The following is a 22,139-nucleotide window of genomic DNA, read 5'->3' as shown; positions in this document are numbered from 1 at the left end:
ACCTTACATAGCAAGAAGGAAAATGTTATTGTAGCACAATCATCCTGTTAATTCTTTAATTAACAATTAATTTTAAACAAAGAGACTCTGGATCATTTTAAGAAGAATTCTGCCTATTTAGAAAATGGGATCCAATGTAAAATAATGCTCCTCATGATGGATAATACTCTTATCAACTAAAAGACATGGTATTTCTTCTCCAGAGCTTCTTTATAGCATTTGTCATCTCAGAATTTCTCAGAGTGTAGATCAGTGGGTTCATCATTGGGGTTATGACTGTATAAAACACACTCAATGATTTGTCAATGGGGAAGGTCTTAGCAGGTCTTGCATACATGAAAATACAAGGAACAAAGAAGAAGACCACCACAGTGATGTGGGAACCACAGGTCTGGAGGGCTTTCCGCCTCCCTTCCGGACTAAGGTTCTTTAGAGAGTGCAAGATGACACCATAAGAGATGAGCAAGAACGCAAACACAATAGTGCAGATCATCCCTCCATTGGCCACCACTAACAGGCCAATGACATACGTGTCAGTACAGATGAGCTTCAATAAGGGGTACATGTCACAGAAAAAATGATCAATGACATTGGGGCCACAGAATGGAAGCCCATAAATAGTGATAACTTGAATTACTGAATGCAGAAAACCTCCCACCCAGGACACTACCAGCAGCACAATACATACCCACTGCCTCATGATCACCAAATAATGCAAGGGCTTGCAGATGGCCACATAGCGGTCATAGGCCATCACCAGCAGAAGAAAGACCTCTGATGCAGCAAAAAAGTGCTCTGTAAATAGCTGAGTCATACAAGATTGGAAGGATATTGTATTTTCTCCAGACGATAAGTCTGAAATCAATCTGGGGCAAATGGAAGATGAATAAATGACATCCATAAATGATAAGTTAGCAAGAAATAAATACATAGGTGAGCCCAAGGTCTTACTGACAATTACAGTCACCACAATGAGCAGGTTTCCTACCACAGAAAAAATATAGAAGAGCAAGAACATAACAAAAAGGACCTTCTGTTCCTTTGGATCCTGGGTGAGGCCCAAGAGGACAAAATAAGTTACATTGTTTCTTGGTTCCATGTAGCCTTCGTATGAGCTGACGTCTCCTAATAGAAAGAAGTGTTCTGCAAAACAAGGGGGAAAACTTTTGAATGCATTACAAGGTTAATATTCTATTGACTCATTTAATTAAAAGAATGTGGAAGGCATATCTGTTTCTGTCAAATGTGTAATGGATGTTATAATTTCCAGTCGAACAAGCCACGGTTTCCTCCCCTCACTGATAGCATACATAATAATCACCAATGAAATAAGTGCCATTACAAAAATAGTCACACAATGCAAAGATCAGGGGTAGGAATATATTACCAAACATCAGTCAAGGAAGGCTTCCAAGAGAACCAATGCTTTAGCTGAGTTTCAACAGAAAAGAGGAAAAACAAGAAAAGAAGGCAAGGGAATTCCACACAAAGGTGCACAGTTTATAAGTCACAAAAATGAAGTACTTGAGAACTATTTAGGGTAATTGACATACTCAAAGTGAGTTGATCAAACTAGGAATGGGAGATCACTGCCTTTGACTGTCTCTTCCCTCACTGAGATCTCTTGCTTATGGTCTTTGGTTGGATATGCCTCCTTTTCCTGGCCAATAAATGGGAAAGCATGCCAGTGTTGTGCCTCTCCCTTAATTTTTGAACTTCATATATATGATATCTCTACCTACGAATATCTCCAAACGGATATCATTCCAGGACTTATGAAATTAAATTTTAATTTTCCACGATAAACATAGGCGTTTTCAGCTCACTAAATGGTATCACTTTCCACATCATTGCTTAGACAAGAAATATCACAGTGTCCTTCATGTATTTCTTGATCTCATATCACATGCTGATACCTTTAACAAATCCTTTCAACCCCCTTTAAAATATATCACAAGCATAATCATTTCCCTTCTCCCCTCACTGCACTCTGGGTCTTGCCACATCTCTCACCTTGCATTGTCTTCCCTCAGTTTGTTGTCCTGATGCAGCCAAATGGTCCTTTTAAAATCTGATTCTGATGTATCGCTCCACTGCTCACAATACTATAGTGGATTCCAAACACTCACTCACAATTTAATGAATCACATCTTATATTACAGTAATAGAAATTGTAGTCCCCATTAATTTCTCCAATGTCACACATTTTTGAGTGATAAAACTAGAATTAGAATCCAAGTTTGCTTTATCTCAAAGTAATCTGAATTTACATAATAAAGATAAGTCATACAATTGCAAAAACTGTCTCTGCTATTATTGTTCCTCTTACCTTATATAGGCATATCCACAATCTGAAGGAACACACTTTATACATTCACGGGGACCTGGAATTTTTTTGTCATCCAGTTTGACAAGAGAGGGCAAAAAAACTGCATTATTACTTGAGGATATATTAATTTCATTTGACTATTTCCTCCGTGGAACCTTCTGGTTATTCAGAAGGTTGCTTTTATTTACATTGTAGATTACTTCCTAGGAATTCCAGGGTCTACAAAGAAAAACAAAAATTTGGCACAGTAAGATAATTTCTCAAAAAGACAAGTAAACCCCATACTTACATAAGGGGAACAGCTAGTCATTTCCCAGGGAGATTTCTCTCAAGTAATTTCTTTCTTACTAATGTATAAATAGGAAAATATCATTCAACTCTTTAGTCATCTTTATTCTGTCCTGTTGGCTTGCTCAGATTAGCTGATTTGAGATTTTTAAGAGTCTTTCTTCTGCTTTTCATTAAGCCTAACAGAGACCTCCTAAAAAATGAGTATCAGTTGTTAGGAGCATAGTATCTTCTTCCCAACACAATCAAAGACCACTGGGCATTTTATCCCTTCCAACCACATTCCTCATTAAGTCCTAGAATTGGAAAGTGTCCAAGACTGATTCTTGCTTAATTAAATTCACTGGAAATTTCCACAAAAAACTTTTAAATATATCCCTATAAAGATACTGTTAGGTCAGGCGCGTGGGTGGCTCAGTTGGTTAAGTGTCTGCCTTGGGCTCAGATCATGATCTCAGGGTCCTGGGGAGCTGGCATCACGCTCCCTGCTCAGCGAGAAGCCTGCTTTTCCCACTCCCACTCTCCCTGCTTGTGTTCCCTCTCTCTCGCTGTGTCTATCTCTGCCAAAAAAATAAGTAAAATCTTTTAAAAAAATGATACTATTAGGCCAAATCACATGATTAGGGTCAGAAAGAGGTAACATAAACAAAAAAACAAAAAACATACATTTACAACCATTGTAAAACTACTACCAAGTCAAGAACAAAATTTCAGCCCAGCCATTTTGTGTTAGGGAAGATTAATTCATCATATTTTCCCTCTTGTCATAGCAACTTTTTCTTTCCTTTTATTTAATAGTCAATTTTAGTGTGGTTAGACATTTTATTTACTCACATATTTAGGCATAATAACTATTTGTTAAATTAATAATTTCTTTAATTTGGAGTTCCTATTTACTGCCAGGAAACCTGCTGTAAGGACATAGCAATTAAGGAAAAAGAGGAAAAAATTATGCAAAATGTCCTTCCTACATGGACCTTATATTCTCATAAGAGAGTCAGACAGTAAATAAGGGGACAATTTAGTAAACTAAACATAGTCTTCTCAAGGCTAATAATAAGTGAACAGGGTACTCATGGATATTTCTACATGGAGAAGTCAATCAGGAAAGGCCTTCCTTCAAAGGTAAGGTTAAAGCTGCAATGCAAGGATAGATAGCGACTCTGATAAGAAACACTGTTATAGGTAGTAAAATTAAGAAAACATTCTAAGTAATATGTTCTCACTTCACTGATGGCATGACCTATATGTACAAAAGGCTCAGTTTTCACAGGGATTTTTAGTCCATTTTTATGTGAAAAGGAGGTGGGAGCTGGGCTCACTCATCTTGTGCCCAATTACAGTGGGAAAGATTTCAACCTTTCCCTGTTGAGTATGATGTTAGCTACGGATATGCCATATATGGCCTTTATATGTTGAGGTAAATTCCTTCTATACCCAATTTGTTAAGATGGGTTTTTTTCTTATTTCACTCTCTAAATGATTTTTATTTTACATTTTAGTATGTTTACAGAGCATCTAATTTCTTGTACTACTGGAAAAATTATATAGAGTTTAAATTATTTTTGAAATTTCTTTCAAAGTTTAAATTTATTCTTAAGATAAATAAAATCTTTTATTTTGCCTTAATTTGACTCTTCATGGACTCTATTTCTTTATGCAAATTGAAATTTCCTTTTTCTTTATTATTTTATTTCCTTCTTTAAGTTTTTTTATTTAAATTCTAGTTAGTTAAGATATAGTGTAGTATTAGTTTCAAGAGAAGAAATCAGTGATTTATCACTTACATATAACAGCCAGTGCTCATGACAAGAAATGCCCACCTTAATACTCATCCTAATACTTAATACTCATCTCATCTAACCCATCCTCCACCCTCCTCCCCTCCCCAACCCTTTGTTCTCAGTAGTTAAGAGTCTCTTGTGGTTTGCCTCCCTCTCTTACTTTTCCCCTTCCCCTATGTTCACCTGCTTTGTTTCTTAAAATCCACATTTGAGTGGAATCATATGGTATTTATCTTTCTCTGACTGACTTATTTCCCTTAGAATAATGCACTCTAAATCTAACCACCTCACTTCAAATGGCAAGATTTCATTCTTTTTGGTGGCTGTGTAATATTTCAGGGTGTGTGTGTGTGTGTGTGTGTGTGTCTGTGTCTGTGTATGTGTGTGTACACACACCATATCTATTTTATCCACTCATTAATCAATGAATAGTTGTGCTTATTCCATAATTTCGCTATTGTTGATAATGCTTCTATAAACATCAGGATGGATGTGTGCCTTCAAGTCAGTATTTTTGTGTCCTTTGGGTAAATACCTAGTAGAGCAATTGCTGTATCATAAGATAGTTCCATTTTAAGTTTCTGAGAAGACTTCATACTGTTTTCCAGAGTGACTGCACCACTTTGCATTCCACCAACACTGTAACAGAGTTCCTTTTCTCCCATCCTCACAAACACCTGTTGTTCATTTTAGCCATTCTGACAGGTGTGAGGTGGTTTCTCATCATGGTTTTCATTTGTATTTCCCTAACGATGAGGGATGTTGAACATCTTTTCATATGTCTGTTAGCCATCTGGATGTCTTCTCACCATTTCTTGACTGGAGTATTTTCTGTGTGCTCAATTTGATAACTTCTTTATAGATTTTCAACATTAACCCTTTATCAGATATGTCACATATAAATATCATCTCCCATTCCAGAGGTTACCTTTTCAATTTTTTCCTTAGCTTACAGATGCTTTTGATGAAGTCCTAATAGTTCATTTTTGCTTTTGTTTCCTTTGCCTCTTGAGACATGTCTAGTAAGAAGTTGCTGTATCAGAGGCCAAGGATGATGAACAATGGTCATTGCTGCTCAGTGGGATTTTGATGGATTCCTGCCTCACGTTTAGGTCTTTCATCCATTTTGAGTTTATTTTTGTGTATGGTATAAGAAAGTTTCATTCTTTTGCACGTGGCTGTCTAATTTCCCCAACAGCATTTGTTGAAGAGACTGTCTATTTTCACTTGGATATTCTTCTGTGCTTTGCCCAAGATTAGTTGACCAAAGCATTGAGCTCCATTTCTGGGTTCTCTATTCTGTTCCATTGATCTGTTTGTTTTTATGCAGGCACCAAACTGATCTGATGATTACAGCTTTGTAATGAAGCTTAAAGTCTGGAATTGTGATGCCTCCAGTTTTGGTTTTCTTTTTCAACATTCTTTTGGCTATTTGGGGTATGAACCTACTGTTGACACCAACAAAGAGACCAAGAGAATGAGTGTCTATGCAGATAAGTTTCAGCCAAAGGTTTATGTCATGCAGGAGTGGTCTATGACAGTGGAAGCACACACAGGCAGCCACACTGTGAAGAGGACCTGAAAAGTTGCAAGGACAAAGGCTCTAGCACATGCCAACTGAAAGAGGAACCCTTATCCCCATCAGTTGTGATGATTTCATAGTACAGATGTTTGCACATGAACACATGGATGCTCAGCAAAGACTTCAGACACACTTCCTGAAAGAGATGGTTTTCCTTAAAGCAAAAGTTCAAAGCAGGGCCCCTGGGTGGCTCAGTGGGTTAAGCCGCTGCCTTCGGCTCAGGTCATGATCTCAGGGTCCTGGGATCGAGTCCCGCATCGGGCTCTCTGCTCAGGGAGCCTGTTTCCTCCTCTCTCTCTCTCTGCCTGCCTCTCTGCCTACTTGTGATTTCTCTCTGTCAAATAAATAAATAAAATCTTAAAAAAAAAAAAGTGCAAAGCAGCATTCAGGGGCCATAGATGGAGAACAGCAGATAGCTAGAAGTGTTAACTCACATGGACAGAAAATGGAAGCGGTACCCAAGGTCATGAAAGATGACTTGTTGAATGAAAAGACCTACTCATGGATAACAATTCTCAGTACTAGAAAGCTGTAAACTCTTCCTAAATTAATCTTCTTAAATGGGATCTTCTTAAAAATAATACTGTCTTGTATCTAAACTATTTTAAACTTATTTTAAAATTATTTTATTTAAACTTACTTTAATCTGTCAATTTATTATTTCCCATTATTTTTTTTTTAATTTCTTTTCAGTGTTCCAGAATTTATTGTTTACACACCACTCCTGGTGCTCCATGCAATACATGCCCTCCATTAATGTTAAACTTATTTATTTTATTTCAGTGTAAAACCATTTTTTATTTTAAAATCTTCTTTGAAATGTAAATATATAAGCATAGACATAAATCTGAATAAAAAATGAGGTATATACAAAATGTTTTACATATGAAAGCAATTTTATTGTGTACCAACTGGGACAGGAATAGAGATCAATGAAACAGAATTAAATCTTAGATGGGATCCTAGTGTATATGGAGCTTTAGATATAATAGGACTTCAAGTCAATGACAAAAAGAAAATTATGAAACTTTAAAAACACTGCAATTTAGAAAACCAACTAAAAATCCATACCTCTTTAATGCCTATAAAAAATAAATTCTAGATGGATCAAAAGTTTTAATGTAAGTTATATGAGCTCAACAAAGCTTTAAAATTAAGAGCTATAAAAGCAATTGAAGAATATTTTGGTATGAATGAAATGGGGAAAGTCTTTTTAAGGAAGATATATAAGCCAAAAATAATTTAATATTAAATTAGTAAGGACATTACTCACATGCCAAAAGCATTCTATAATGTATACAAGTATTAAAACACATCACAAGTTCAATAACAGAAAAATATCAAATACTTATACAACAGTGGAGGAGATAATTTCTTCAGTAAAGGACAGTACTCACTAATAACAGTATAGAAAAGATCAACAATTACACAAAGTAGACAAAAAAAAAAAATAGATGATTCATTAAACACATGAAAAGATACCCAAACTCAATAATATGAGAAAGATTGCAATTTTTCTGGTTGCCTTATACCATGAATATGTATCTGTGAGTGGTTGTGGAGAATATGGACAGAAGTACTTTCACAGACTGAGCAGCAGGGTAGCTACTAGTACAATCTCAAGGACAACAGTTTGGCAATAACTATGAAATTCAACATTTAGCTATCTGACCATTGACTCAAATACATTCCTAACAAGTCCTCTCCTATCAACTCATACCTGCACATATTCACAAACACACAATTATAAATTTCTTCATTACAGAAAAAAGTAATAACATGAAGAGGAATGGAGATATTTATTTTAGTATATATTTAAGTGAGTACATGGAGTATAAGAAAAACAAAGAGATTTATATGGACTAGTTCAAGACATTGCAAAAGATTTCACTTTTATGTGGAATTTAATCAACACACTGAAACAAACAAAAAACAAAAACAGACTCATAAATACAGAGAATAAATACCTGCTTCCAGGGGGAAGGGAGTGGAGGGATCAGGGAAGTAGGTGAAGGGGCTGAAAGGTACAATATCTGGCGAATAAAATAAATAGCTCACAAGAATGAAAAGTACAGCCTAGGGGGAATAATCAATAATATTGTGGGGACTTTGGCTGGTCATGGATGGTAACAGATGGAAGCTACACTTTTCATGACCAGCATTCTGTAATGGACTTTTTGGTTTATTGTGTCCCAGGCTTCTTTAAGAACAAAGTGATGAGTAATTCAGGGATTTAAAAAAAAGGATCCTTGAACTTTGAATTGCCTCCAACTAATCCCCCCAAACTCCCAGCCCCTACATCTTTTGTGTTCCCAAATCCTTTCTCAGTGAATGAAGAACTTGATCCCAAAGCCCTGGGACAAACCCCAGATACTGTTCCCTAGCTCTCCCCTCTCCTCTGTCCCCCACCCCTATTCCTGGGAAGGGCCAACATCTCAGTTTGAAAGCATGGGAGAGCCTAGAGTGGTGACAGACCCTGAGGGAAAGGCTCCACCCTCAGGGAAATGAATCAAGGAGTATAGGGTAGTGAAGTGGGAGTCCCATAGGCAGGGGTACCTAGCTGGGCCCTGGTCCTCGAAGAAAGGATACTGGTACCCTTGAAAAAAGAGACCCAGCAGCCTCAAAATCCTCTCCTGGCCAGTAGTCCCTGCTGATGACCATTGCATAAGTCCAGTCAGACCACATTCTTCTCATGCCCCAGCTGCTGGGCAATGGGGCTGATCTGCACGTGGGTGAGTTTCAGGCACTACAGGAGCATGTTCTCCAGGTTACTTCACAGGGTTCTCCAGACTTGTTCACTTGCTCTTTCGGGCCCGCACAAGGATCCCTGCTTTGTATATCTCCTGCAGATTTTCGTTGTTGTCAGCTTCCACCATCCACTTTTGTAGCAGGGGCCGAAGCTTACATGTGTTGTAGAAACTGAGGTACTGAGGCTCAAAGGGTCAGATAAGGCTATTTGGTGAAACACCTTCCCAAAAGAATCTTCAGGGTGAGCCCCACGTGGGCCTGGGTATATCCTAGAGTGATCCTCTTCTGCCTCAGGGGCTTGGCAAATCATTCCAGATCTTTTTGCAGAACTTTGATGTTCTGGGACTCTGCAGAGTTAAGCTCCAGCTTTTCCTCCGCTCAAGAAAAGCATCCTTGGAGCTGGCTTTCCACTTCAGTTCCTAGCTTGCCCTCCCATTGAGAGGTCTTGAGGCTGCCTAGGAGCACCCGCTCCACCCTAACCTGATGTCTACAGTATGCTGTCCCTCTGCAGAACTCATATGGCAGGGAGACATAGGGAAATCCCCCAAAATTCCACATCTGGCCACAGCTCTGATTCTATTCCTGACCCACCAGGAGGATAAAGGATGGTCAGCCAGGTGAGAGGCTTAACCCAGTAGTGCTCTAGACCTCCCACCCATCCCTTCCACCCCCATCCCCTTGTGGATACAAGAATGCCAAGTCAGAGACCAGGCTTCCTGCCATGAAAAACAGAGGGAGCCCAAGTCAAGGGGTCTGGAAAAATGAGGGCTCTCCAAGGGATTGCTCAAGACCTCTCTCCCTCCCTAATCCCACCCACTATCATGTGTACTTAACTGTTGAATCACGAAGATATAAACCTGAAACTAGTGTAATATTTTATGTCAACTATATTTCAATTAAAAATAAATCAATACTGGTGCCTGGGTGGCTCAGGGGTTTAAGCCTCTGCTTTATGCTTAGGTCATGATCCCAGGGTCCTGGGATGGAGTCCTGCATCAGTCTCTTTGCTCAGCGGGGAGCCTGCTTCATCCTCTCTCTCTCTGCCTGCCTCTCTGACTGCTTGTGATCTCTGCCAAATAAATAAATAAAATCTTTTAATAAAAGTTCTATAGTAAGGCATTTGCATACACATAGAAGACTCACACATAGATATTTACTCTTGAATTTGTACAGATTATTCCCTGGGGAGCTTAAAGATACAGATCAAGCAACTGCCTCTGGGTAAGAGAATTGGAAACAATGCTGAGAGTTAAACAGAACTTTATTCTACACTTTATCTCTTTCTGTAAGGTTTTCAATATTTTTATCTATTACACTTCAATTTTTCTTATGTAAGCTAAAAGTATTAGTCTAAATATGATTATCTAAAGCAACCAAAAATTAATAAGGAAAAGTCTACATAGCATTATTACAAATAATATAACAAAAAGGATAAATTTAACTGATAGACTCTAAAAAATAATACTGTCTCAGAAAAAATGTTTTTAAAAAATTTTTAAATAACTAAAAATTAATGTAATCATAAAAAAAAATGTCCTCAGTGATTCATTACATAGCATGGATTCTTTGCTATAGAGGCATTACACATTTCTAAGTGAAGAGATTAACAAGGTATTATGGACCTTACATTCTAGCCACAAGGGAAACTCTTCATACTTTAATTATAATTTACTTAAATTCTTACAAATAAAGGAAGTCCGATCAAACTTAAGAGGACTTCTGAAGGGCGCCTGGGTGGCTCAGTGGGTTAAGCCTCTGCCTTCGGCTCAGGTCATGATCCCAGGGTCCTGGATCAAGGCCCCATCAGGCTCTCTTCTCAGTGGGGAGTCTGCTTCTCCCTCTCTCTGCCTGCCTCTCTGCCTACTTGTGATCTCTATTTCAAATAAATAAATAAAATATTTAAAAAAATAAAAAAAAGAGGACTTCTGCAATCCAAAGATATGGACCCTAATGTCAAATACTTCTCTTCATGGTGAATGATACATTTATCTACTCAAAGATATAAAATTTCTTCCCCAAAGCTTCTTCATAGCATTTAACATCTCAGAATTTCTCAGGGTGTAGATCAATGGGTTCAGCATGGGAGTTATGACTGTATAAAACACACTCAATGATTTGTCTATGGCAAAGGTCTTAGCAGGTCTTACATACATGAAAATACATGGAACAAAGAAGAAGACCACCACAGTAATGTGGGAACCACAGGTCTGGAGGGCTTTCCACCTCCTTTCTGGACTAAGGTGTTTTAGAGAGTTCAAGATGACACCATAAGATATGAGCAAGAGCATAAACACAATACTGCAGATCAGCCCTCCATTGGCTAACACTAACAGGCCAATGACATACGTGTCAGTACAGACCAGCTTCAATAAGGGGTACATGTCACACAAAAAATGATCCATGACATTGGGACCACAAAATGGGAGCCTATAAATAGTGATAACTTGAGTTATTGAATGCAAAAAACCTCCCACCCAGGACACTACCAGCAGCACAACACACACCCACTGCCTCATGATCACCAAATAATGCAAGGGCTTGCAAATGGCCACATAGCGGTCATAGGCCATTGCCAGCAGAAGGAAGACCTCTGAGCCACCAAAAAAATGTCCTGTTAATAGCTGAGTCATACAAGATTGGAAGGATATGGTATTTTCTGCAAACAACAAGTCTGAAATCAATCTGGGAGAAATAGAAGATGAATAAATGACATCCATAAATGATAAGCTAGCAAGAAAAAAGTACATAGGTGAGTCCAGGGACTTACTGACAGTTACAGTCACCACAATGAGCAGGTTTCCCACCACAGTCAAAATATAAAAGACTAAGAACATAACAAAAAGGATCTTTTGTTCCTTTGGATCCTGGGTGAGGCCCAAGAGGACAAAGTAAGTTACATTGTTTCTTGGTTCCATGTAGCCTTCTTAGGAGCTGACGTCTCCTAATAGAAGGAAGTGGTCTACAAAACAAGGGGGAAAACTTTTAAATGCATTATAAGATTAATCTTTTATTGACTCATTCAGTGAAAAGATTGTGGCAGGAGTACCTGTTTATGTCACATGTATCACAGACATTCTGATTTCCAAGTTGAATAAGCCATGGTTTTCAACACTCAGTGATAACATACGTAATAACCACCAATGTAATAAGTGATACTATAAAAATAGTTGCACAGTATGAAGGTCACAAGCAAACAGCAGTCAGAGAAGGCTTCCCAGAGGAAGCAATGCTTTAACTGAGTAGCAAAGGAAAACTGAAAGGACAAGAAAAGAAGGCAAGGGAATTCCATGCAAAGATACACAGTTTATAAAGTCATACAACTAAATACTTAAGGCCCCTTTAAGGTAATTGACATATTTGAAGTGAGTGGATCAAACAAGGAATGGAAGTTTGCGGCCCTGGATTGCATCTTCCTTGAGACTTTTTTCCTAGAATCTTTGGATGGATATGCCCTCTTTCCCTGACCAGTAAATGGGAAAGCTCTCCAGTGTTGTACTTCATATATATTCATTCATATATATTCATATATACATATATCATATATATATATATGATCTCCAGCTGTGAACTTTTCCAGTTGGATATTAATTCAGTACTTTTGAAACGAAATTTTTAATGTTCATCAAGAAACAGGTTTCCCATCTAATTAAATAGTACCACCTTCCATACCATTGCTCAGACAAGAAATATCACCATGTCCTTAATGCCATTCTTGCTCTTGTATAGTTTACTGATACCTTTAATAAATCTTATTAACCCCCTCTAAAATAGAACACTATCTTGATCATTCCCCTCTCCGAACCACTTCTGGTCCACTGCACTAGCCTCCCACAACATCCCTCCCCTTTCATTCTGGCTTCCATCACTTTGTGGTCCTGATGCAGTCTAAATGATCCTTTTTAGATTTGATTCTGATCTGATCATTCCACTGCTCACAACAACTACAGGGGATTCCATTCACAGGCTCACAACTTAAAGAATCACATTTCTATTACAGTAACAGGAACTATAATCCTCATTTCATAGTTGAAAAATGGAGACTCAGAGCATCCAGTTAATTTTTCCAAAGTCATTCATTTTTAAGATAAATCTTTATGATAAATCTAGAACTGCAATCCAAATTTGCTTTATCTAAAGTAATCTTTAACATAATAAAGATACACAATTGCAAAGCCTGGTATCCACTATTTACTGTTGTTCTTACCTTATGAAAATATGTCCACAATCTGAAGGAACACTTTTTACTCATTCACAGGAATATGGAATTCTTCTATCATCCAGTCTGACAAGAGAGGGTAAAAAGCTGCATTATTACTTGAGGACATATTTTATTTCACTCAACTGCCTGTCCATTCTCTCTGTGGAGTCTTCTGGTTATTCATAAAGTTGCTTTTATTTGTACTGTAAATTACTTCCTAGGACATCCAGGGTCCACACAGAAATCAAAAATTTAGCAAATTAGGAGATTTCATCAAAAAGACAAGGAATTCCTATCCTTACACAAGGTGATAGCAACCAGACATTCCCGAGGAAGACTTCTCTCAAGTAACTTCTTTCCTACTAATGTCTAAATAGAAAAATACCATTCAACTCATTAGTCAACTTCATTCTGTCCTGTCGGTTTGCTCAGATTAGCTGACTTGATATTTTAAGAGACATTCTTGTGCTTTTCTTTAGGTAATGCTGTAAGCCTAACAGAACTCCCCTAAAAAATATATATCAGTTGTTAGGAGCATAGTATCTTCTTCCCAACACAAGCAAAGATCGCTGAGCGTATTATGCCTTCTAACCAAACACCTCATTAAGTTCTAGAATTGGGAAGTGTCCAGGACTAATTCTTGCTTAATTAAATTCAATGGGAATTTCCACAAAAACTTTAAAAGTATCTATAGGAAGAAGTATTAGGTCAGATCACATAGTTAGGGTCAGCAAGATATTACATAAAAAGAAATATATCATGAGAACGATTGTAAGACTACCACCAGTCAAGAATAAAATTTCAGCTCTGCCATGTTGTGTTAAGGAAGATTAATTTATCATGTATTTCCCCACTTGTCATAGCAAGTTTTTCTTCCTTTCTTTTAATAGTCAATTTATGTTACCTTGCAGTGTGGTTAAATGTTCTGCATATTTATTCACTTATTTAGACATAATTGTTACCCAATTTTTTTTTATTTTTAAATTTAAAATTTTACATTTGGAGTGCTTATTTACTGCCAAGAACCCTGCTATGAGTGAGGACACAGCAATTAATGAAATAGGCAAAAAATACGCAAAAGTGTCTTCCTCTAAGGACCTTATATTCTCATAATAGAATCAGACAATAAATAAAGGGACAATTCAATATATGAATCATAATCTTTTCAGTGTTAATAAGAAGACAAACAAGGTACTCAGGGAGAATTCTACTAGGAAGAATATGATCAGTGAAGGTCTTTCTTCAAAGATGATGCTTAAACTGAGATAGTTGCTACCATCAGAAACACTGTCATAGCTAATAACTTTAAGTAAAATTTAAGTAAGTCAGTAAAATGATCTCACTTCACTGATGGCCTAATCTATAGTAGAAATTGCTAAAAAATATCACAGGGATTTTTTTTTTCAATGCTTTTGGGAGAAGGAGGGGTGAGACTGGGCACTCTCATCTTATTCCTGATTGTGATGGGAAGGCTTTCAACCTTTGCCTGCTGAGTGTGATGTTACATGTGGATCTGTCATATATGACCCTTTATGTTGAGGTACATTCCTTCTCTACCCAATTTTTGAAAGGTAACTTTTTTCATGAAAATACATAGAATTTCTCTCTTACCAGTGAACAAACCAGAGAGGATTAGGAAAATGATTCCTTTTACAACAATATTAAAAGAAATAAATATTTAAGAATAAACATAAGTAAGGAGACAAAAGTCTTCTATAGTGCAAAACTATAAAATGTTGCTGAAAGATAATCTGAAAGACACAAAGAAATGGAAAGACTATCATGAACTGATATAGTTCATGTCATTAAGATGTTAATGCTACCTAATCTGATCTATAGATTCAGTGTAAACCCTATAAAAATACAAAAAAAAAATAAATTTTTTGAGAAATAGAAAAATCCATCCAAAAATTCACATGGAATGTCAAGGAACCCAAACAGAGAAAATAATATTGGCAAGAAAACAACAATAACAACAACAACAACAATGGAAAACTTCCTGGTTCTGAAACTTATTACAAAGTTATGATAATCAAAAGAGTGTGATATTGACAAAAAGACAGACATCATAATGAAATAAAATTCAAGCCTAGAAATAAATCTTTGCATATATACTCAATGATTTTCAACAAAGATATCAAGAGTAGTCATGGGGTAGAGACAGGTGGTTCAAAAAATGGTGCTGTGAAATTGGATATCCATATAGGAGGAATGAAATTGAACCCCTAATGCATACCATATGCAAAAATTAACTCAATATGGATCAAGACCTAAAATCTAACTAAAAGTATAAACTCTTACAAGAACACATAGAAGAAAAACCATGACCTCGGATTTGGCAATGATTTCAAAAACACTGGCAAAAAGAAATAGATAATTTGTACTCTATCAATATTAAGAACTTTTGTGCATCAAGCAACACCACCAATAATGTGAAACAACAATGCACACAAGTGGAGAAAATATTTGCAAGTATTATATTTGATAAGGTATCGATAGCCAGAGTACATAAAGAATTTCTGCATCTTCCAACACAATGAAAGGCATCTAGGAGTTGAGTCAGTTGTTTGAGCATCTGCCTTAGGTTTGGCTCGTATCCTGGTCCCAGGCTCCTGGGATTGAGCCTTGCCTCAGGCTCCCTGCTCAGTGGAGAGTCTGCTTCTTGCTCTGCCTCTTCCCCTAGCTTGTGTGCTTGCTCTCTCTCTCAAATAAATAAAAAGACTTTAAGGAAAAAGAAATAAATAAAAATATAAATACAATAAAATAAACAGCCAGATTAAAATGAAGGACTCGCATAGACATTTCTCAGAAGAAAATGTATAAATGGCTTGTGGGCACATGAAAAGATCTCAATATCACTGATCATTAGAAAATGGATTTTAAAAACCATAATGAAACACCACTTACACAGGTAACTATTAAAGAACATACACACACACACATAAATGTAGGAGAGAATGTGGAAAACCTGGAATAACTGTGCATTACTGTTGGGAATGTCAAATGATATCGCTCTATGGAAAATGTTATGGTAGTTCTCAAACACTTAAAGAATTATTACATGACCTAGCAATTTCACTTCTGGGTATATACCCAAGGTGATGGAAGTCAGGAATTCAAACAAATATTGCTACACTCATTTTCATGGCAGTATTCACAATAGCCAGTAAGAAGAAGCAACCAAAGCACTTACTGGCAGGTAACTGTATAAACAAAATGATGTGTATACACATAGTGGAATACTATTCAGCCCTGAAATATAAAGGATATTCTGACACATGCCAAAACATACTAACCTATAATAGATTCTGCTAAGTGAAATAAGGCAGTCACAAAAGGACAAGCAGTGTCTGTTCCCACTTACAAGATGTACTTAGCATATCAAATTCACAGATCATATGTAGAACGGTGGTTGCCTAGGCCTCAGGGATAGGGAATGGCAATTAGTATTTAATGGGTGTCTGGTTTCAGTTTGGGAAAATGAAAAAGTACCAGAAACACATGGTGGTGATGTTATTATAACATAGTGAAGAAATTTAATGCCCCTGAACTGTGATCTTACAAATGGCTAAAATTTTACATTTGCCACATATAGTTTACCACAATTTAAAAGCTAAACTTGAAAACTAAGATAACTTCCATAAGCAATAAATTAAGTATCTATAAAAATCAGTCAAGGGATTTGCAAAATAAAAGTACATAAAGTCTGATACCATATACCTAAAACATGCTTGGAGGAGAGTAAAAATGTAATGATTCTAGAGGGGGTCCTAGCTTAAGCAACCATTGCTTTAATATAGGTTGCTACAGGCATAAGATATTACATATAAACCTAATGATTTATATATAACACAAAACTAAAGCCAGTAATAAGTATGGAAAAAATAAAGAGAAGGGAACCCACATATATCACTAAAGAAAGCCAACAAACCATGAGAGAAGAGAGCAAGAGAAGAAAGGAATAGAAAAGAACCACTAAAGCAACCACAAAACAAGTAACAAAATGACAATAAGTACATCCTCTCAGTAATCACTTTGAACATAAATGAACTAAATGCTCCAATCAAAAGACATAGAGTGAAAGAACAGACAAAAAAAAGTGAGACCCATCTATATGCTGCCTACATGAGTCTAATCTCAGACCTAAAGACACAAGCAGACTGAAAGTGAAGGGATAGAAAAACATTTACCGTGCAAATGAAAGTGAAAAGAAAGCCAGGCAGCAATACTTCTAACAGAAAAAATTGACTTTTAAACAAAGACTGTTGACAGAAACAGAAAGAACTCTACATACTCAAAGGGACCAATCCAACAAGAACACATAACAGTTGTAAATATTTATGCACCAAACATAGGAGCGTCCAGATGCAAAAAGCAACTATTAACAAACATAAAGGAAGTAATAAATAATGCAACAATTAGAGTTGGGACTTTAACACGACAATATACCAATGGACAGATCGTCCAAAGAGAAAGTCAACAAGAAAACAGTGGCTTTAAATGACACATTGAACCAGATGGATCTAACAGACATATTCAGAACATTCCATCCTAAAACAGCAGAATATACATTTTTTTCAAGTGCACATGGAACATTCTCCAGAAGAGATTGCTTATTAGGCCACAAAACAAGTCAACAAATTCAGAAAGACTGAAATCATATTATACATTTTTTCTGAGAAAAATTTGAACAAATATCCATCAATAAAATTGAATCAGTAATCAAAAAACCTAGCAAACAAAAGTCCAGAACCAGATGACTTTACAGGTGAATCATACCAAATATTTAAAGAAAAGTTAATATTTATTCCTCTCAAACTATTCAAAACAAAACAAAACAAAACAAAAACAAAAAACAAACAAACAAAGAAAAGAGGAAGGAGAACTTCCAAATTCATTTGTTGAGGCCAGCAGTATCCTGATACCAAAAACAGATAAAGACACTACAAAAGAGAGAGAGGGAGAGAGAGAGATCAATCCACAGGTCAACATCTCTGATAAACATAGATGAAAAAATCCTTAACAAACTGTTAGCAATCCTAATCCAACAATAATTAAATAATTATTTAAAAAATTCACCATGATCAAATGGGATTAATTCTTTGGTTGAAAGAGTTGTTCAATATTCATAAGTCTATCAACATGATAAATAGCAACAATAGGAGAACAGATAAAAACCACATAATCCTTTCAGTAGATGTAGACAAAGCATTTGACAAAGTGCAACATTCATTCATGATAAAAACCTTCAACAAAGTAGGTTTAAAGGGTCCATACCTTAACATAATAAAGGTCATATATAAAAAACCCACAGCAAACATCATACTCAATGGTAAAAAACTGAGATCTTTTCCCCTAAGATAATGAACAAGACCATGCTGCCCACTCTCCCCATTTTTATTCAACATAGTACTGAGAGTCTTAGCTACAGAAGTCAAAGCTCAAAAAGAAATAAAAATATTCAAATTTGTAAGGAAAAAGTAAAAGTTTCACTATTTCTAGATGCCATCATTCTATATATATAAAATGCCCTAAAGACTCTACAAAAAAAACTACTAGAACTAATAAATGAATTCACTAAAGTCACAGGATACAAAATCAATATACAGTAATCTGTTGCATTTTTTACACAAATAATGAAGTAGCAGAAAGAGAAAATAACAGTCCCATTTACAATTGCACCAAAAATAATAAAATACCTAGGAATAAACTTAACCAAGGAGCTGAAAGTTCTATACACTGTAAAACACTGATGAAAGAAATTCAAAATGACAAAAACAATGGAAAGATATTTGATGCTTGTGGATGGGAAGAATACATATTGCTAAAAAGTCCATTCTAACCCTAAAAACTCTACAGATTGAAAGCAATCCCTATCAAAATACCAACAGCATTTTAACAGAACTAGACGAAGTAACCTAAAATGTGCATGGTACCACAAGAGACCCAGATTACAAAAGCAATGATGAAAAAGAGGAGCAAAACTGGAGGTATCACAATCCCAGCTATGAAGATATACTACAAAGCTGTAGCAATGAGAACAGTATGTTCCTGGCACAAAAATAAACACATAGATCAATAGAACAGAACAGAGAACCCAGAAATAAACTCATGATTATTGGAAGTTAATCTACAAGAAAGGAGGTAAGAATATGTTGTGAGGAAAAATCAGTCTCCTCAGTAAATGGTGCTGGGAAAACTGGACAGCAGATACATGCAAAAGAATGAAACTGGACTACTTTCTTACACTATACACAAGAATAAACTAAAAATAGATTAAAGAACTAACTGTGAAACCTGAAAATGTAAAAACCTTAAAACAGAGTAATGGCAGTAATGTCTCTGGCATTAGCCACAGTTACATTTTTCTAGATATGTCTCCTTGATGAGGGAGCAGAAGACTCACTGAGGACAGGCAGAAGCTGACAGTCCACAGTCCACCCTTCCATGGGATATATGTGACAGTCCTCAAGCATTCCTGGCTGCCCTAAAGGAAAAACAAATTAATTTACAGAGATTACAATCCTATAAGACATGAGTCTCCCTAAATTTACAAAAATCTTAGTTATTTACAACAACAAAACATTTCTATCAATGGCCTATCTTCAAGAAGGAAATGTAAATACAGTTAAAGGTCCTTAAAATCTGCAGCCCATTGACAGAAAACAAATGAAGCAGGCACAGTGAAATTTTTGTTCCTCCAGGAAGCTCCCAACACTTTTAATGTTAATGACTTACTAGAAGGAAAAACAACTTTAATTTCACAATGGTAAGGTCTCTGGTATCCTGTGAGTCTTCTTTAACATATAAAAATCCTTTGAAACCACCTTTTTCCTTACCTCCCCCAATTCCCAAATACATAATCAGCCACACCTCACAAACCTTGGGCAGATTTTTCTCCAGATGGGTCCTGTCCACATGCTTTAATAAAACCACCTTTTTGCACCAGAGACATCTCAAGATTTCTTTCTTGGCTGACAGCTCCAGAACTCCCCACCAAATTTCACCTATATTCTGAAACCCCAGCATGCTGAAGCAAGAGAAAGAAAAGCATAAACTGTTGGTAACTACATTGAAATAAAAATCTGCACAGTGAAAAAAATAATGAACAAAACTAAAAGACAACCTAGGAATGAGAAAAGATATTTGCAAATAACATATCTATTAATGGGTTAATATTGAAAATATGTAAAGAACTTATACAACTTAATGCCAGAAAAGCACAAATAATCCAAAAAAATAAGCAAAAGACATGAACAGATATTACTCCAAAGAACACATAAAGATGGCCAACAGACACATGGAAAGATGCTTAACGTCGTTCATCATCAGAGAAATGCAAATCAAAAATACAGTGATATATTAACTCATACCTGTCAGAATGGCTAACATCAAAACATAAGAAATAACAAGTGTTAGCAAGGATGTGAAGAAAAGGGAACTGTTGGTGAGAATGCAAACTGGTGTGGCCATAGTGGAAAATAGCATGGAAGTTCTTTAAACAAATAAAAATAGAATTGTCATGTGATCTAGTACTCCTACTCCTGAGTATTCACCCAAATAATATGAAAACACAATTTTTTAAAGATTTATTTATTTATTTATTTGAGAGATGGAGAGATAACAAAAGAGCATGAGCTGGGAGAGAGAGAGAAGCAGGCTCCCAGCTGAGCAAGGAACCTGACCCAAGGCTAGATACCAGGCCCCTGGCATCATGACCTGAGCCAAAGTTAGATGGGTAACTTGGCTGAGCCACCCAGGCATCTCAACAAAAACACTAGTTTGAAAAGATAAATGCACCCCTAAGTTTTTTGCAACATTATTTACAATACCCAAATTATGGAACTGTCCATTTATTGATGAATGGATAAAGAAGTGGTATGTATATACAATGGGATATTATTCAGCCATAAAAAAATGAAATCTTGCCATTTGAAACAACACAGATGGATCTAGAGGTTATAATGCTAAGTGAAATAAGGCAGTCAGAGAAAGACAAGGACCATATGATTTCACCCATGTGGAATTTATGAAAGAAAACAAATGAGCAATGGGGAAAAAAGAGATAAACAGAACAGACTCTTAAATATAGAGAATTGGTGGTTACCAAAGGGGAGGTGTGTGGTGTGAAGGGTGAAATAGATGAAGGAGATCCAGAGTACACTTATTGTGATGAGCCCTGAGTATTGTATAGAATTGTTGAACCACTACAGTGTACACCTGAAACTAATATGACACTAAATGTTATTTATACTGGAAATTCAAAAATACAGAAAAAATAGGGGAAAAAATTAGAGTAGCAGAAAAAAAAGAACTAAGTCGATATCACTGACAGGTTCATGTTGTGAACATTAATTATAGCATAACAGCTAGAGTATATGCAAAGATACTGGCTACAGAGATACCCAAGTAATTTTTCTAAAAGTAAAAACTGGTAAATTAAAATCTCCAGAGCTGTGTCCTGACAATCTGGATTTTATAAGAAATATAATTCTGTCAGTATATTGAACTTTTACAGTCAATTGGACATGTATATCGAAATAGGATATTTTTACATTAAGAAATAAATTGTTCCTGGCGTCCATAGGTCAAAATAAATATACTTTGGATAAATAGTGCTCATGTGCCTCTGTAACATAGAAATTATCTTTTCTCTGTTCCATTTAAGAAACAAATTTATCTTATAAAGTTATGGATAACTCTTACACTTACCATTTTTACCCTAGAACTCCTAATTCCATTTTTCACCTCCAAATTTCTGAGTCTGCAAGTTTAAGTGTAACAAAGCAGTTACCATGCTATACAACACAGCCACAGCTTTATCAGTGGAGAAGGTGGTGACTGGTTGCAAATATATTTCTTTCTTCAGGACACAGTACTAAGACCACCACAGTGATGTGAAAGACACAGGTGGACACAGCTTTGTGTCTCTACTCCAAGCTACAGGTCCTCGGTGAGCATATCATGTCCAACTTGGAGACCATCAAGAGGAAAATTTTCCCAAGCAGATGAACCCACTTTTGACAGCAACAGAGACACCAAGGTTGTGAGCGTCCATGTAGATGAGTTTCAGCCAAAGGTTTATGCCATGCACGAGTGTTCTATGACAGTGAAGCCACACACAGGCAGCCACACTGTGAGAAGGACCTGAATGGTAGCAAGGACAAAGCCTCTAGTACATATCACCTGAAAGAAGAAGCCCTATCCCTG

General features: G+C 36.4%; 2 protein-coding genes and 2 pseudogenes across 4 annotated transcripts in view; all 4 read right to left on the bottom strand.

The window, feature by feature from the left end:
* LOC309840355 (olfactory receptor 4C15-like) overlaps positions 1 to 22,139 on the bottom strand; it is a 65,694-nt pseudogene that overhangs the window by 12,312 nt on the left and 31,243 nt on the right. The gene's annotated exons all lie outside the window — the stretch shown is intronic.
* Positions 173 to 1,099, bottom strand: LOC309872951 (olfactory receptor 4A47-like; the record flags this gene model as incomplete). The annotated part of the gene is made up of 1 exon (XM_082747920.1): positions 173 to 1,099. One exon carries the CDS (start codon positions 1,097 to 1,099, stop codon positions 173 to 175), a length of 927 nt encoding a protein of 308 aa, XP_082604046.1.
* LOC309841281 (POU domain, class 5, transcription factor 1 pseudogene) lies at positions 8,419 to 10,702 on the bottom strand (annotated as a pseudogene). The gene is made up of 2 exons: positions 10,693 to 10,702; positions 8,419 to 9,108 (listed from the first exon to the last, which is right to left on the bottom strand). The product of its transcript is annotated as a POU domain, class 5, transcription factor 1 pseudogene (transcript).
* LOC309872928 (olfactory receptor 4A47-like) lies at positions 10,717 to 11,646 on the bottom strand (the record flags this gene model as incomplete). The annotated part of the gene is made up of 1 exon (XM_082747896.1): positions 10,717 to 11,646. The coding sequence occupies one exon, from the start codon at positions 11,644 to 11,646 to the stop codon at positions 10,717 to 10,719; it is 930 nt and encodes a 309-aa protein (XP_082604022.1).

Source organism: Mustela nivalis, assembly GCF_964662115.1.
Source record: "Mustela nivalis genome assembly, chromosome: 9".
Taxonomy (NCBI): Eukaryota; Metazoa; Chordata; class Mammalia; order Carnivora; family Mustelidae; genus Mustela; species Mustela nivalis.
Note: the sequence above shows the minus strand (reverse complement) of the source record. Positions and strands in the feature narration are given on the sequence as shown.